The 17,384-nt window shown below is 38.4% G+C and overlaps 1 protein-coding gene across 1 annotated transcript; it reads right to left on the minus strand.

The window, feature by feature from the left end:
* Nucleotides 1-480: 480 nt before the first annotated feature.
* On the minus strand, nucleotides 481-13,174 carry INSL6 (insulin like 6). The gene is made up of 2 exons (XM_012737869.2): nucleotides 12,904-13,174; nucleotides 481-873 (listed from the first exon to the last, which is right to left on the minus strand). The coding sequence occupies exons 1-2, from the start codon at nucleotides 13,172-13,174 to the stop codon at nucleotides 521-523; spliced, it is 624 nt and encodes a 207-aa protein (XP_012593323.1). The 3' UTR covers nucleotides 481-520.
* Between the last annotated feature and the right edge of the window lie 4,210 nt (nucleotides 13,175-17,384).

Genomic DNA, 17,384 nt, shown 5'->3' on the forward strand with positions numbered 1-17,384 from the left:
ATTTGATGAACGTTAAAGTCCTCAGTAGAAATTGTGAAGAGAATCTGGCCAGCTACTGTACTAAAACTCAAGGAATTAAAAGTGTACCTATTATTACAGTGAAAAAAGTGCAAGATAGGTTGGTTAGTTATTTTTAAGTTGGTGGAACAGATGTACTGGCATTCTGGAGTAGGTCTAATAGTCATGGGCATCACTTGTATGTCATACAGATGGAATGCAGAAGTTATATGCAGCTTAAAAGAGTTTCAACCACAATGACAAGAAATGAATAGGTAATTTTTAGATGTCTACACGGATCATACCACCTCCAGTAATATCTTCTTAAAAAATACAAAAAATAAGAAAAAAATTAGGATCACCAAAGAAAATTCTAAGATTCTTATCCGTAAGGCATTGTCCAGTGCTTGCAAGTACATTCAAATAGTGGTCACAGCATATCACCTATAAGCATAACTACCAAAAATAAAAAGTAAAATAAATGTATTAAGCTTTTATTAAGTTAGTATAATTCCTATGATGGTTAGTATATCTCAGTTACAAGTGATGATCCTTTTTCCTTTAAGTTTTTAAAATTGATATATGGAAGACATGCAATACTAAGTTCTTCTTTTGTACATCCTCTAAGACAACACTTTTCTGAATATCCTCTGCGTTTTCTTTGGGGATGATTACCCCAAAACAAATTGTTCAAGGTTTTAATTTTGTTTATACTTTTCTTCTGAAATTTTACACTCTCATCAATATATGGATTGATAGCCTGTGATGAGGAAAATAGTCTTGTTTTATCAGAGTTCACCTTTTTATGATGATACCTGGGCAGTGAGTGCATCTCCCAACTATTTATTGCTTCTTCCCGAGAGACAGAGGTAGCCACTGTTGAGAGAACAAAAAAAATCCTCATTCAAATGTTTCTTTTGATGAAAATTTAATATTGAAATACAAAATTAGCTAATTAAAAAACAAGTAATCACATTTTAAATAAAGGATAGAAAATATGGTTATTCAAAAGCAATATACTTTTAAACTAAAACAGTTGTAATGTTTTACTACAAAAAGCCCTTTAAACCTTTGTACATTTTTTGTACTAACATTTTTAAGCTATAATTCACATGCCATTAAATTCATCATTTTAAAATATACAATTCAGTGGTTTTTAATACATATACAAGGTTGTGGAACTATCACCACTGATTCCACAGCATTTCTATCACTCCAAAAAGAAACCCCATACCCATTAGCAGTCACTTTCATTTCCCCCTCTGACGGCCCCTGACTTGTTTCTATGGATTCACCTATTGCGTATATTTCATAAAAATGAAAGCATGCAACATGTGGTGGCCTTTTGTGTCTGGTTTCTTTCACTTAGAATACTGTTTTCAAGGTTCATCCATGTTGTAACATGTGTCAATGCTTCTCTCATGTCTGAATGATGTTTCATTTTGTTTATCCATTAATCGGGTGATGGATATTTGGGTGATTTCCACTTTTTGTCTATTATGAATAGCACTGCTATGAGTATTCATATATAAGTTTTTGTATGAAGATATGTTTTGAATTCTTTGGAGTATATATCTAGGAATGGAACTGCCAGATCATATGGTAATTTGTTTAACTTTCTGAAGAACTGCCAAACTTTTTCACAGAGGCTGTACCATTTTACAATCTCACCACTGATAGACAAGGATTCTAACATCCTCACATCCTCATCAACACTTGATATTAATATTGATATAGGCCGGGCATGGTGGCTCACACCTGTAATCCTAGCACTCTGGGAGGCCGAGGCAGGTAAATCATTTGAGCTCAGAGCAAGAGCGAGACCCCATCTCTAATAAAAATAGAAAGAAATTAATTGGACAACTAAAAATATATAGAAAAAATTAGCTGGGCATGGTGGTGCATGCTTGTAGTCCCAGCTACTCAGGAGGCTGAGGCAGAAGGATTGCTTGAGCCTGGGAATTTGAAGTTGCTGTGAGCCAGGCTGATGCCACGGCACTCTAGCCTAGGCAACAGAGTGAGACTCAGTCTCAAAAAATAAAATATATAGATATAGATATCTTAATGGATGTGAAGTGGTATCTCAAGTTCTCTCCCCAACCAACTTTTTAATGTTGGTGTCTCTGAGGGTTCAATCCTTGGTCTTCTTTTCTATCTATACTTACACTCTCAGTGATCTCCTCCAGTCTTATGGCTCGAAAAATAATTTACATAGCAATGACTTCTAGATTTCTATCTTCAAACAAGATTTCTCTTCCAAACTCCAGATTCATATATCCTACTTCCTACTCAACATCTCCACTCCAGTGTTTCAAACTCATGCTTAAAACTCCACCTGAACTTTTCAAACTCAACATGTCCAAAACTGAACTACTGATATTGTCTTCCAAACCTGCTCCACTTGAAGCCTTTCTTATCTCAGTTGATGGAAATCCTATCCTTCCAGGTGTTCTACACACAAAAACTTTAGAATCATTTTTTAAAAATGTTTTGGAGTCATTCTTGATTTCTGTTTCTTCATAGCTCATTAAATCTGCCCAAATATATCTAGAATATAAAAGTTTTCACTACCTCCACTACTATCATCCTCATCCAGCTGATCTCATTTCTAAGACCTGCCCTAATAGGCCTCTCTGCTTCTACTCTTGCCTCCCTACAGTCTATTCTCAACACAGTAGCCAGACTGATCCATTTAAAAATGTCAATTATGTCACTCCTCTGCTCAAAAATCTATGATGACTCTGTGCATCATTCAAAGACAAAATCCTTAAAATGGTCTAAAAGACATTATTTTATCCCATGTCTTCCTGTTACTTCTGTTTATCTTCTACTACTTTCTTTTCAGTTTCTCTGCTCTAGCTACACTTGGTCTCTTTGCTGTTCCCTGTATAGACCAGGCTGAAGTGTCTTTGATTTGCTGTTTTCTCTGCCTAAACACTCTTTTCCCAGGTATCCACTTGGCTAATTCCCTTGCCATCTCCTTTCTCAAATCTCACCTTTTTTCAATAAGGTCTACCCTGACCACACCATTACTATACCCCTCCCCCCGCTTCTAACTCCTTGCACTCTTGATCTCCCTTATCCCGTTTCATTTTTTATTTTTCTATAGCTATTATTACTTTCTAATCTTTATGCTTATTTCTAATCTTTATGCTTATTACTTATATAAGCTCCATGAGGCCTGGAATCTTTGCCTGTTTTGTCTACTGTATATCCCAAGGGTCTAAAATAGTGCCTGGTACTTACTGGGTACCCAGTAAGTATTTGCTGAACTAATTAATAAAAGAAAAAAACCATATGACTATGAAAAGGATGCCCCCAAAAAGACCTTAATTAAGTTCAGCCCTAATTATACAATTAAAAACACCTCTTAGGAAGCTTCTTTATCTTGGTAAGGATTATATACCATAAACCTAGAAACATTATACCTAATGAAGTGCCCTTTAAGATTGGAAACATTCTCCTTCATATACAAAACTTAGTTTTGAAGTAAATAAAAAATGTAAAAAAAGATTGGAAACAAAACAAGAAAGCTCACTATCACCATTACATAACACCACTAGAGGACCTGGCCAATGTTTTATGGAATGGGAAAAAATGAATGGTGTTGAGAATTCAAGACAGCAGACAAGAAAAACCACCAGCCAGAGTGTCTCTGCAAAAAAGACAGCTTTTAGAAAAAAGTAAAACAAAATAAATAAGCAGAAAAACATAGATCGGACAAAGGTCTGAAGGAAGAATGCCCAAAACTACAGGAGTCCCCATGGGAAGAAGTTGGGGAGGAGAACTGGTAGGAGAAAGGCTCCTGAGAGGTTTGGAGACCAGCAATAAGGGTAGGTAGCATAGTTAACTTTCCCCTCCCTTGCATCTCAGAATGATGGCGGGCTCCTGAGAGGTTGGAGAGACCTGCCAACACCAGCCCAGAAATGGCTATCACCAGTGAGCAGTGAGCCTCTTGAGGATGGGGTACCAGGCTCCCACTTCCGTTGGGGCACCTACCTGCGTGCAGACCTGAGCTGATGGGCAGGCGCCATAGAGCTTCATTCTCCCCTCACCCTTCCCTACCCATGGGTACACAGAGAGACAATTTAGCCACCACCCGGAGGCATCTCCAAGGAATGGGATCTTTCCTTTTGGGACCTACAGCAGACTGAGGGGTACTCAGATGGGAGCTCCCTACCCACCAGCCCTCCCAGGTGCTGCTTGCCTGGTGACTCCAGGAGAATAGGGCAAATCCCGAGGTGAAGAGACATTGATCCAGCTTGGGCACCCTGTGGGTGACTTGAGACCAGCACTCCTCTCCCTGGCAGGGTCAGGGATTGATCTCCAGGGCCCAGGAGACAGGCCTGAAGACCAGATCCCATACACCCAGGTCTCAATTGCATTGCCCTGGGCCACAGAAAGGATATTTGTGAACAAGCCTACTAAGGTGTGTGTGCCTTCAGGGGGCAGATCAGCATGCTTGATGGGTAACCCTCCTCCCACAGGAAGGCCATGTGCCCAGCCCAGGGTGCGATCCTGGGCAGGGAACCTCCCAGCCCACATCATAGCCAGGGAAGATCCGCTGGCTTGAGGTCCTACCTGCTGGCAGAGGCCCACAAGAAACAGCGGAATAGGGGAGGGTGGAAAGGAGCAAGACCTGCTCCAGACTGCAGGTCTCAGACAGCCCCACTCCCACACACAGACTTTTCGGTTGAGTGAGGCCATTTCAGCCCCTCCTTGGCAGCTTTGCCCAGAAGCAGAGAACAGACTTTTGCCCCTGCTAACACCATTTGTGGGACCTGAGGGCAGGCTTACCCAACCCAGCTCTGCCCAGACTCACTCCTGGACCTGCCCCCACTGAGGGGGCACACCTGGAAGTCCCAGGACCCCACCCACCACCCAAGGCACAAGAATGGAACAAGGAACAAGAGCTGGTTATAGGACCCCAAAACAACACTACAACCTGCTTCTCCTAGCAAGCATCACCTACTGACAGGGAGGTCATTCTGGACCCTCTTTTACCGCATCTACTGACTCATCATAAAGGGTGTGATCAAATCTCACCCACACCAAACACCACCTACTGGCTCAGAGACTAAACAGGGCATGTCATCATCCAAATACAAATCTAAAGGTAAGAAGCAACAACTGATCCAGATGGGAGGGAATGAGCGAAATAACTCTGGAAATATGAAGAATTAAACAGAAAGCACATTCCCAAAGAGGAACACCAGGTCTCTAGCAATGGACATTAACCAAATTTAGAACACTAAAATGACAAAAGAATTTCAAACATACATTGTAAGAAAACTTAATGCTATGCAAGAAAAAACGGATAACCAACACAAAGAAACGACACACACACAAAAATTCAGGACTTGGAAGAAAAATTCACTAAACAAATTGAAATATTAAAGAAAAATCAAACTAAACGCCTGGAAATGAAGAATTTATTCAAGGAACTACAAAAAACAGTGGAAAGCCTCAAGAACAGGGTAGATCAAACAGAAGAAAGAATCTCATAGATTGAAGATAACACCTTCTAATTAAATAAGTCAGTCACAGAGACAGAGCAGAGCAAAGAGCCAAACCTACAAGAAATGTCCAATTATATGACGAAGCCTAACATGAGAGTTATGGGGATCCATGAGGGTGAAGAAGAAAACAAGCAAGGGTTGGATAAGCTATTTGAAAATATAATAGAGAAAAAATTTCTCAGGCCTTTCTAAAAATCTAGATATACAGGTACAAGGTGCTCAAAGGACCCCTGGGAGAGTCAATGCAAACAGGAAGACACCACAACATACAGTGATCAGACTGAGCAAAATATGCAATAAAGAGGCCCTTCTATGAGCTGTAAGATGAAAGAAACAAGTAATATACAAAGGAAAGCCCATCAGAATAACGCCAGACTTCTCAACTGAAACCTTACAACCAGGAAGAGACTTGGGCCCCATTCTCACTCTTCTGAAACAGAATAATGCCAAGTCTAGAATCTTGTGCCCTGAAAAACTAAGTTTTGTATACAAGGAGAAATAAAGACATTCTCCAATAAGCAAAGACTGAAGGAATTCACCAAGACAAGACCAGCCCTCCAAGAAGTACTCAAAACAGAGTTACACACAGATCAGCACAATAAACATTCACGAATGTAAAACCATTCAAATGCTAAAGATCAAAGGCCAGATGCCACAAGGCTCAAGAGAGAAAACAAAGCAACAAAGTTCAACCCAACAGGATGAACAGATTTTCTCCCACCTATCAGTTCTATCAATAAATGTGAATGGTTTGAACTCCCCACTCAAGAGACATAGGCTGGCTGAATGGATAAAAAAAATAATAAGCCAAGTATCTGCTGTCTTCAGGAAACACATCTAACCTGCAAGGATGCTTTTAGACTCAAGGTAAAGGGATGGAAATCAATATTTCAAACAAATGGAAGCCAAAAGAAGGCTGGTGTGGTGGTTTTGATATCAGATAACTTAGTTTTTAAATCAACAAAAGTAATGAAAGACAAAGAGGAACAGTATATAATGGTGAAGGGTACAGTTGAACATGAAGATGTAACAATTCTAAATACATATGCACCCAATTTAGGTGCACCCAGATCATAGAGCAAACTCTATCTAAATTGATAAACATCTAAATTGATAAACAGCAACACCATAATAGCTGGAGACTTCAACACCCCACTGACAGCACAGGACAGATCCTCCAAATAGAAAATTAGCAAAGAAAGAATGGACTTAAACAGAACTCTAGAACAAATGCGCCTGACTGACATTTACAGGACATTCTACCCCCAAACCACTGAATATACATTCTTCTCATCAGCTCATGGGACATTCTCTAAGATTGACCATATCCTAGACCACAGAGCATGTCTCAAAAAATTTTAAAAAATAGAAATCATACCATGTATCTTCTCAGACCACAGTGGAATAAAAGTAGAAATCAACCCTAACAGAAACTCTCATTTCTATGCAAAGTCGTGGAAATTAAACAACTTTCTGTTGAATGATCACTTTGTAAATGTGGAAATCAAAAGATTCTTTAAACTAAATGACAAATGAGACACAGGTTACCAAAATTGGTGGGACACAGCTAAAGCAGTCCTGAGAGGAAAGTTTATTTCCATAAATGCCTATATCTGAAAGACAGAAAGATCACAAATAGATAACCTAATGAATCAACTCAAGGAGCTGATAAAAGAACAGACTGACCCCAAACCCAGCAGAAAAAGTGAAATTAATAAGATCAAATTATAACTAAATAAAATTGACAACAAGAAAACTATATGGAAGATTAATAAAACAAAAAGTTGGTTCTTTGAAAAAACAAAATTTACAAGCCTTTGGTTAGATTAACAAAAAGTAGAAAAGAAAAATCTCTAATAAGCTCCATCAGGAACAAAAACAGAGAACTCATAACTGATGCCACAGAGATACAAGATATAATCTATGAATACTACAAAAACCTTTATGCACACAAACTGGAAAATGTGAAGGAAATGGACAAATTTTTAGAAACACACAGTCTCCCTAGGCTCAACCAGGAAGAGATAGAATTCCTGAATAGACTAATATTAAGTACTGAAACTGAAATAGCAATAAAAACCTTCCTATAAAGAAAAGTCCCGGACCAGATGATTTCACACCTGAATTTTACCATACCTACAAAGAACTAGTGCCTATCCTGCAGAAATTATTTCACAACATCAAGAAGGATGGAATCCACACCAAACATTTTATAAAGCCAACATAATCCTGATGCCAAAACCAGGAAAGGACACAACAAAAAGGTATTAAGCATTACCTTAACCAGCAATACAGTAAGTTTCCACAGAGAAAGTTTAAAATCCTACTAGAATATAAAGACATTTCATGATTTTGATTAGGATAACTTTATGTTATAAAGGTATCAATTCTCTTTGAATTAGTCTGTATATTCCATGAATCCCAGTTAAAATTCCAGATGGATTTTTAAAAAATAAATCCAATAAGCATACTCTTAAATATACATGGAAGAATAAAGGTTGAAGATTAACTTGGTCAATCTTTTTTTTTTTTTTTTTGAGACAGAGTCTCGCTTTGTTGCCCAGGCTAGAGTGAGTGCCGTGGCGTCAGCCTAGCTCACAGCAACCTCAAACTCCTGGGCTCGAGTGATCCTTCTGCCTCAGCCTCCCGGGTAGCTGGGACTACAGGCATGCGCCACCATACCCGGCTAATTTTTTATATATATATCAGTTGGCCAATTAATTTCTTTCTATTTATAGTAGAGACGGGGTCTCGCTCTTGCTCAGGCTGGTTTTGAACTCCTGACCTTGAGCAATCCGCCCGCCTCGGCCTCCCAAGAGCTAGGATTACAGGCGTGAGCCACAGCGCCCGGCCAACTTGGTCAATCTTAAGGAAAAAACACTGGAGACTTGCCCTCCCAGAAAAGTGACATCCTATAGAGTCACAGTATCAGAAATTGTATAGTAATGATACAATGTCAAACAATTAGACCAATTAAATAGGAAACTATAACAATATCCACAAATCAATGTCCACAAATTAATGTCCACAAATCAATGGAAAAAAATAACTGAATAGAAGGTGTTCAGAAAATTAGCTCCCTATGCAGAGAATAATAAAGACTTATTGAGAAAATTATGATAATATCCCTACCTAGACCAGAACCAAAAATGAGCCCCAGAAGAATTAAGGACCTAAAGTGAATAGTAAAACTGCAAAGTTAAATATACAAAACAAACAAAAAAAAAAGAAAAAAAAAAACTGCAAAGTTAATGGGGAGGCAGAAAAAGACCTCTAATATAAAATCTCAAAAGTATGAACAATAAGGCAAAATACTTATTGCCTGATTATATGAGAATTAAGGCTTTCTGTCAAGCAACACCAATAAACAGAAGGCAAAATCAGAGAACATATTTGCAACATAAAAAACCAACAACTGACTACCATTGTATCTAAATTTAAGTAACTCCTACAAATTCATTCGAAAATGACAATTCCAACAAAAAATGGGCAAAATATATAAACAGGAAATTTTCAGAAAGAGAAAAGGCAAAAGGCTAACATGTACAGAAATAGATGCTCAAACCCAGAGAAAATTAAGTAAAAATCTTATGCCATTTTCATGCCTATCACACTGGCAGAAGTAAAAAACTATGTAATGATAATTGATGTCATGGATATGAGGACATAGGACTGGTTGTACGACTATAAATTGATGGAGGCATTCTAGAGAGCAATCTAACACACCTCAAGCAAATTAAGCATACGCATACTTCGTGACACAGCAATTCCACCCCAGGTATATATCCCAGAGAAATTTCCATACAGGTCTATAAGGGGACACATATGATGTTCACTGCAGTGTTATTTATAGTGCTAAGAAGTTCAAGGCTATATTAGGTGTTCATCACTGAATAAATAAATAAAATGTGAGGAATGCACATGAGTACTATGTATATATTAATATTAGAAGCAAGGAACTAAATGTTCACATGGCAACAATAAGATATAGATCTTAAAGCCATTTAGATATATTTTAAAAAATACATGCACAGGAAATAATGCATAATTTTCAAAAACGTATACAAACAAAAATACATAATAAACAGACTGGAATGGTTGCCTATGAGAGGAGGAGAATGGGAGTGGAGAAAGGGAATAGGTGAAGACAATCATCTTCTAATATAGAGTATAATTTACTTAGGTTTATTATCTATCTTCACTATTCTGTAAGCCTCATGAGGGCAGGAGCCTTCACTATTTACTCCCATTTCCCAAGCATCAAGAAGAATGCCTAGCACATAATAGGTACGCAAATTTTGTTAAATGAATATATAAAGAAAAGAGCCCTTTGTAGACTGTTATAAATGAAAAATAAATAAAAAACCAAGAATTGGTGAATAAAAACCAAGGATAGGGGAATATGGTCAATCTAACTGGAATAGGGGTTATGGATAATGAAAAGCTGATGTTAAAACTTTAATGACTTCACCTAGCTCTAAGAGCTAGGAAGCATCATACTGAGCCAGAATTTAGAAATATTATGTTAACTTCATTGTACCACATTCTGGGGTATGTCTTGAACATATGGTCCACACCTTCAGGATCCACTAATAAGAAGCACATAATTTCAAATTCAAGTTATATATGAGCAGCTCTAAAACAAAAGCATTTTTAAATATCAGTATACCAAACTATCTTTTCCTGTGTCAGACTCAAATAGATCAGAATAGTAAAATTTTGGATAATTGACTTGATGTAACACAGCAATGTGTCCTGCTAGTAAAAGTTAAATAAAAATTAATCAACTTTTCAGCCACTTTCATATATAAACGAAATGGCAAAATTATATATTATATATATGTACAATATATTATATTATTATATAATATAAATATAATTATACATAATAATTATTAAATAATGTATAATTATAAAATATATATTATAATGTATAATATATATATCATATATGTTATATTAGAAACACATACCTCTTTGCAACTTCTAAATTATTGACTAGAAATTAACAGGACAAAATAAATGCCATATTTTCTTACAGATTAATAATTTTTTAAATTTTAGGATGTCATATTGATAACCTAGACCCATTTTTCCTTCTTCTACATATTTCAAAACAATTGTGGCTTTATTGCCACATGATACTTCCACTTCAGCAAACTGTCCATCACATAGTTCCCATAGTAACAGGTTTAATCGGTATGACAATTTTGAAATATTGTCATGTGTTTTTATTTCCTACAAGTCTTGTTTCATTGCAGCTCCCCTTTCATTGAATTAATGACATTTATTCCTCCAGGGCAAGGCAAATAACACCTATAACAAAGGGGTCATTAATCAGCTCTGAGTTTTAAAGTTTAACTTTTTTATTAAGAAAATTGTCTTCAGAGCAGGATTTGTTGACAAAAGGGATTTCTGAACTCTCTTTAAATAACAATCTCAAGCTTGGAGGCCTGAAGATAAAAATTTGACCACAGTACAGTATAGGTAGTGAGAGTACAGTGTTTGATGTGAGAGAAATGCCTGCTCAACGTGACAAAGAAAGGGAAGGCTCTCCTTGGATTTTTGAGAGAAAATAAGGAAGAGGAGAAAGAAAAAGAAAGATGGTGAACTAGACTTTGTTACTCAAAAGTATGGACTACCAACTAGTAGTATCAGCATCACCTGAAAGCTTGTTAAACATGTAGAATCTTGGCTGGGAGCGGTGGCTCACACCTGTAATCCTAGCACTCTGGGAGGCAGAGGCGGGAGGATTACTTGAGGTCAGGAGTTTCAGACCAGCCTCAGCAAGAGGAAACCCCTGTCTCTACTAAAAATAGAAAGAAATTAGCTAGACAACTAAAAATATATAGAAAAAAATTATCCAGGCATGGTGGCACATGCCTGTGGTCCCAGCTACTCGGGAGGCTGAGGTAGAAGAATCCCTTGAGCCCAGGAGTTTGAGGTTGCTGTGAGCTAGGCTGACACCACAGCAGTCTAGCCCAGGTGACAGTGAGAGTCTGTCTCAAAAACAACAACAACAACAAATGCAGAATCTGGGGCCCCAAACCAAGGCGACTGAATGATTCAGTCTGGGCATTACTAGGATTCCCAAATGATTCATATGCACATTAAAGTGTGAGATTCACTGAACTAAAAGCACAACTAGAAGATTTTGGGGAGAGATCTTCCTACACTGTAAAAGAAGGATAAGGTGAGTTTATATGTAGGTAGTTTAGAGGCAGAAAATAATCAAGCTTCAGTCTGATGGTTTCTGTATTTAATTTTTTTTCATTTTCTTAACAATAATTTTGTAAGTTTTATCATTCGTTTGTTCAAAAATGTTTTAATTTGTTTCAGTCCTCTACGTTAGGGTTTCTTTTTGGCATGATAGTCTATTACCTTAATTTCAGAAATCTTGACTTTTGCAAGATTTGTTCAAATCGAATCAATTGAATTACTTTAAAAGGCAATAACTATCTTGCTACGGAGAGACAAATCGCATTTTCTTTAAAATGGCAAATGACATTGGGACTAAATAAGATGTGTTAGTCACAAAATGTAAAAACCAAGAAGAAGATACCAGTGTGTCTGAAACAAGAATATTCTTCCTAAAGACTGCTGAAAAGCATTAAGTAGAAATTCAATCTATATTAAGCATATGCCATGTGCTGGCCCTGTGCCTTTTATCTGCATTTCAGGTAAAAACATGCATGAGAGATGGTCCCCATAATATACTATGGTATGCAGGGCTGGCTTTACAGGAGCGTGCAGTTGCACAGGACTTGCATTTGGTTCTAATGCTCTGTTGTTGCAATCTTGACATTCTCAATAACTTTATCTTTTAACTTGTAAGTGAAGTGCGAGTACATGAACTTTTAAGTGAAGCCTGACAGAAGAAAAAAGCTTTCTATCTTAGAAACTTTAATGGCCCTTTCCTGCTTTTTGAACAAAGGGTCCTGCATTTTTATCTTGCACTGGGTTGGGCAACTATGTAGCTAGTCCTGATGACAGTCAAATAGAACTATGTGCTAAATACTATGGGAGAAAGGAGAATACAGCGATCAGCTATAAAAAGGTCAATAATGATTTCGCAGGGAAAAAACGATACCCAAATTGGGCTCTGAAGAACAAAAATGGCCTTGCCAGACGACAAGGGCACTCCAGAAAGGAGAAACAGCATTCCTTACGTAAGTGTATAGACTTAAATGTGTACATTTATTTCCTCTTTAAAAAAAAAAAAGCTTCCAGAGGTCTTTACAAACATATTGGTCTTTACAAATTTTTATTTACCTGTGTACTAGAGCACAAATTCCATTTCCTGGGGAAGCTCACCTTCTAGCAGAGCAAATTCTAGGTTAAGAAATGTACAGAGATGAACAAACATGCCTTTGGTTTAAATTTTTACCTGGATTTGTGACTCTCCCCCAACTCGGGAAAAAGGTTTGGGGGCTTTGGAACTGGTCAGGCATAAAGGTTTCAGAGAGCAGCTGTGTGAGAGGGATGTCCTCCTCGAACTGGACATGGCTCCAGTCAGCATCGCCACAGAGTTTTACTATTTCTCTCACCAAGTACCTGCCGCACAGCCTCCTGGCTATACTGATGTCGCTCAGCTCACTGGAGAACCGAACCATCAGGAGCCCGAGCCACAGCAAACACAAGCAGAGCAGCCGTGACATCCCTAGGACCCAGCAGGGCCCTCCTACCTGAGCAACGGCTGCGCGGTGACCCTACGCCCTCTCTGCGCCTGCGCCTGCCCGGAGCTGTGCGCGCGCACCCTGCGCGTGGGCCTCGTGAGAACGCCGAGGCAGGGCAGGCAATGGCTGCTGTGTCCTGGCCTAGGCTTTCCCACCCTACTGGGGCTCTCAGGCAGTCGAAGGTAGCCAGGCTTTGGCTTCTAAAATGATAGCCTTCCCTACCCACCTGACTCCCATTGACCTTATGGTCAGCATTTGTTATCTAGTCTGTGCAGAGCACCTTATCCTTTAATTCTACATTTGCTTTTATTTATTTTATGAGAGATAATGTCTAATTATACATTTGTCTAAGGGCAAAATAATATCTGATATGCATGCTCCCTATCTTTGTATAAATTTAAAATATTTTAATTTAACCGTTGTTAGGATAAAATTAAATACTTCATACCATACCAATAATTTCTTCTTTGAGATGATGTAATAAAGCTCTTATTCTAAATTTATTATAAGCAAGTAAATATGAAATGGAAACCACTTAATCCAATAAAGGAGAATTTTTCAATCAAATGCTCTTGCTTGCCTCACCTTGAAAAAAATCTAAATTTGCCTACCTTCCTTATGTAGCCAGAACTTGGATGTATAGATTGATCTCACTTTCACCAAAGTAACAGCTCTGACTGTGGCTTTCTGATCTGCCCGACCACATCACCTTCATCTGCTCCTCATAACACCACCCAACCCAAACAGCTGCTGGGAATGAATCAATTCAGGAACTTTATTTAGCAATAAAGTCCAATATTTTCAGGCCCGTGGCTTTAGCCTGCCTCTGATGGTCATGTACCTTGTGAACTCCTCCACCTCTGAGGCACTATGTGCATTGTAGCACATGATCATTGCCCACTGAGTAGTACAGAGAGAAAGGAAGTCTTAAATTCTTACACATGGACAAAAGCCCTGCTAACTAGTGGAATTGGTGACAGTTGTGTGAAGCCCTGGGAGTGTGTTCTGGGCCTCATGCTCCCCATTTGCTGCCACTTTCTGTGGTGTGAAGAATGATTCAGGGCAGCTGAGGGAGACCACCTCCATTGGCATGCCACCTGCCTAAAATAGAAAATTTTATTAGAAAACAAAATACAATGAAAATAGTAACCTAATATCCAATATTATGTATGGCTCACTATGTGCCACAGACTCTTCTGAGTACTTTACCAATAGTTCCCGATTTAATCTTCCCAACATCTCAGAGAAGTGAACAGTATTATTCCCTGAATTTTAGGGATACTGAGAGGTAATTTGCTGCAAGTCTCATAGCTAGTACCTGGTGGAGCTGGGATTCAGACCCAGGCCTTCTGGCTTTGGTGTAGATACTACCTATCAAACTATTCCATGAAACTTCTGATTGTCACCTCAAGCATCATATTAAGTTTTATAATCTGTGGCATAGCCATGGCCATTCACATCTATAACTATTTCAAATGAGAGTTGAGGCATCTCACCATGAGGAGGAGGTAGAGGAGGAGGTGGCTGGACTGAGCTAGTGCCCATGGGTGTGGCCAGAGGGGAAGCAGCCTGCTGCCCCCTTCACCTTCCCTGCCCTCCCCAGCCCACTCCCCCTCACCGTGGAGCAGCACCATGTGGGCACAGGAGGCCAAAGTCAGCAAAAAGGCTCTGGGCTTGAACCACTTTGGGGACAAGCTGACAAGATCTCAGAAGATCAGCAAGAAGCAATCGAACATATTGATGAAGTGCAAAACCACAGACAGACTTAGTGAACAAGCCAGGGAGGAGATTTTGAAAGGAGAACAAAAATGTAATGAATCCTGCCAACCATTTTTTCAGAAGAGGTCAGAACTGATCACCCACATGCTAAATTTGGCTTAAGAACATTGGCAGCCATCCACAAGTGTGTGCACTGCCTGAGGAGGAGGATGAAGAGGCATCAGAGTTGAAGTGACAGAATTTGAAGATATTAAATGAGATCACAGAATAGATTTTTATCTTTATGAAAATCCTTACTTTGAAAATGAAGTTCTCCCTCAAGAATTTCACCTGAATAAGGACAATGATCCATCTTCAAAATGCACTGAAATCAAATAGAAATCTGGAAAACATTTGAAAAGAAACATTCAAGTCAAAGGCAGAATGAAAACAGCAGAAAGAGTCAGCATGAGGAAGCAGAGAGCTTCTGTACCTGGTTACTGACTGTCGTTCTGTGATTGCAGGTGACTTACGAGAGGTCAGCAAAGGGGATATTTGACCAAATCCATTACTAGACTACTTGGTTCTCAATATGGATGAAGAAAGGGAAGGAGAAGAAGATGATAAAGAAGGAGGAGTATTGAAATATATTGATGAAGAAGGGGATGGGGATGACAGTGAAGATGAAGATGAGGATGAGGGGAGAAAAGGAGGATGAAAGAGAAGATAACCAACAGGCACTGATGGATTCTAATTGGGGGCAAATTCGTGTCTTTCTTTTCCCCCCTGTTGTGCTCAGACACCCTGTTCTTGAGGTCTCTTGTCTCTACACCTTGGTTCTCAACTTGCTTTCAGGGGAAATACCTTGAGCAGCATTACAGTGGGACAAGAATCTCTACCACGTTCTATTCTGAAATCATTTTATCCATTCCTTTCTCAACAAAAACTGGACGGAATCTATACCACCAAGCTCTGTGGGAAAAAAGAAAAATTGAAAGCATTCTCACTTAGAATTGGAACCAGACAAGGTTACCCACTCTCACCACTTCTATTCAACATAGTCCTAAAAGTCCTAGCCAGAGCAATCAGCTAAGACAAGGAAATCAAGGGAGAATCTTCTCCCATTCTCCAAATGGGAGAAGAAAAGGTCAAACTATCTCTATTTGCTGATGACATGATCTTATATCTAGAAAACCCCAAGGATTATGCCAAGAGACTCCTGAAATCGATAAATTCAGCAAAGTATGAGGGTACAAAATCAACATACACAAATCAGTAGCAGTTGTATATGCCAAAACAGTCAAACTGGGAACCAAATCAAATATTCAATACCTTTCACAATAGCAACAAAGAAAATAAAATACCTAGCAATATATTTAACTAAGGAGGTGAAAGACCTCTACAGGGAGAACTATGAAACACTGAGGAAGGAAATAGAAGAGAACACAAACCTATGGAAAAACATACCATGCTCATGGATCCACAGAATCAACATTATTAAAATTTGTATATTACCCAGAATGATGTACAGAATCAATGCAATCCCTATTAAAATACCAACATCATTTTTTTGCAGATCTAGAAAAAATAATTTGATGGTTCCTATGGAACAAGACAAGACCCTGTATAGGCAAAGCAAATTTACACAAAAAGAATAAATTGGGGGGCATCAATTTCCCAGACTTCAAGCTATATTGCAAGGCCATAGTGATCAAAATAGCATGGTACTGGCATAAGAATAGAGACATAGACCAATTGAACAGGACTAAAAACACAGATACAAAACCATCCTCATATAGTCATATAATGTTTGACAAAGCAGATAAAAACATACACTAGGGAAGAGAATCTTTATTCAATAAATGGGGCTGGCAAAATTGTATAGCCACATGTAGAAGACTGATACAGGACCAGACCTCACACCTCTCATGAACATCAACTCATGGTGGGTTACAGTATTAAACCTAAAACATGAAACCATAAGAATTCTAGAAGAAAATGTTGGAAAAACTTTATAGACATCAGCCTAGGCAAAGAATTATGAAGACCCTGAAAGCAATCACAGCAACAACAAAAATAAGTAAATGGGACCTGATCAAATTAAAAGGCTTTCTTCACAGTGAAGGAAAGGATCATGAGAACAGACAACCTACAGAATGGGAGAAGATATTCACATGCTACACATCCAGTAAAGGGCTGATAACTAGAATCTATATAGAACTCAGGGAAATCAGGAAAAAAAAAATCAAACAACCCTATTAAAAATTGGGCAAAGGACATGAACAGAAACTTTTCAAAAGAAGATAGACTAATGGCCAATAAACATATGAAAAAATGCTCAACATCTCTAATCATCAGAGAAATGTAAATCAAAACTACAATGAAATATCATTTAACTCCAGTGAGAATAGATTTTATCAAAAAGTTCCAAACCAACAAATGTAGATGTGGAGAAATAGGAACACTCATACACTGGTGATAGGATTGCAAACTA

Source organism: Microcebus murinus, chromosome 12 (assembly GCF_040939455.1).
Source record: "Microcebus murinus isolate Inina chromosome 12, M.murinus_Inina_mat1.0, whole genome shotgun sequence".
Taxonomy (NCBI): Eukaryota; Metazoa; Chordata; class Mammalia; order Primates; family Cheirogaleidae; genus Microcebus; species Microcebus murinus.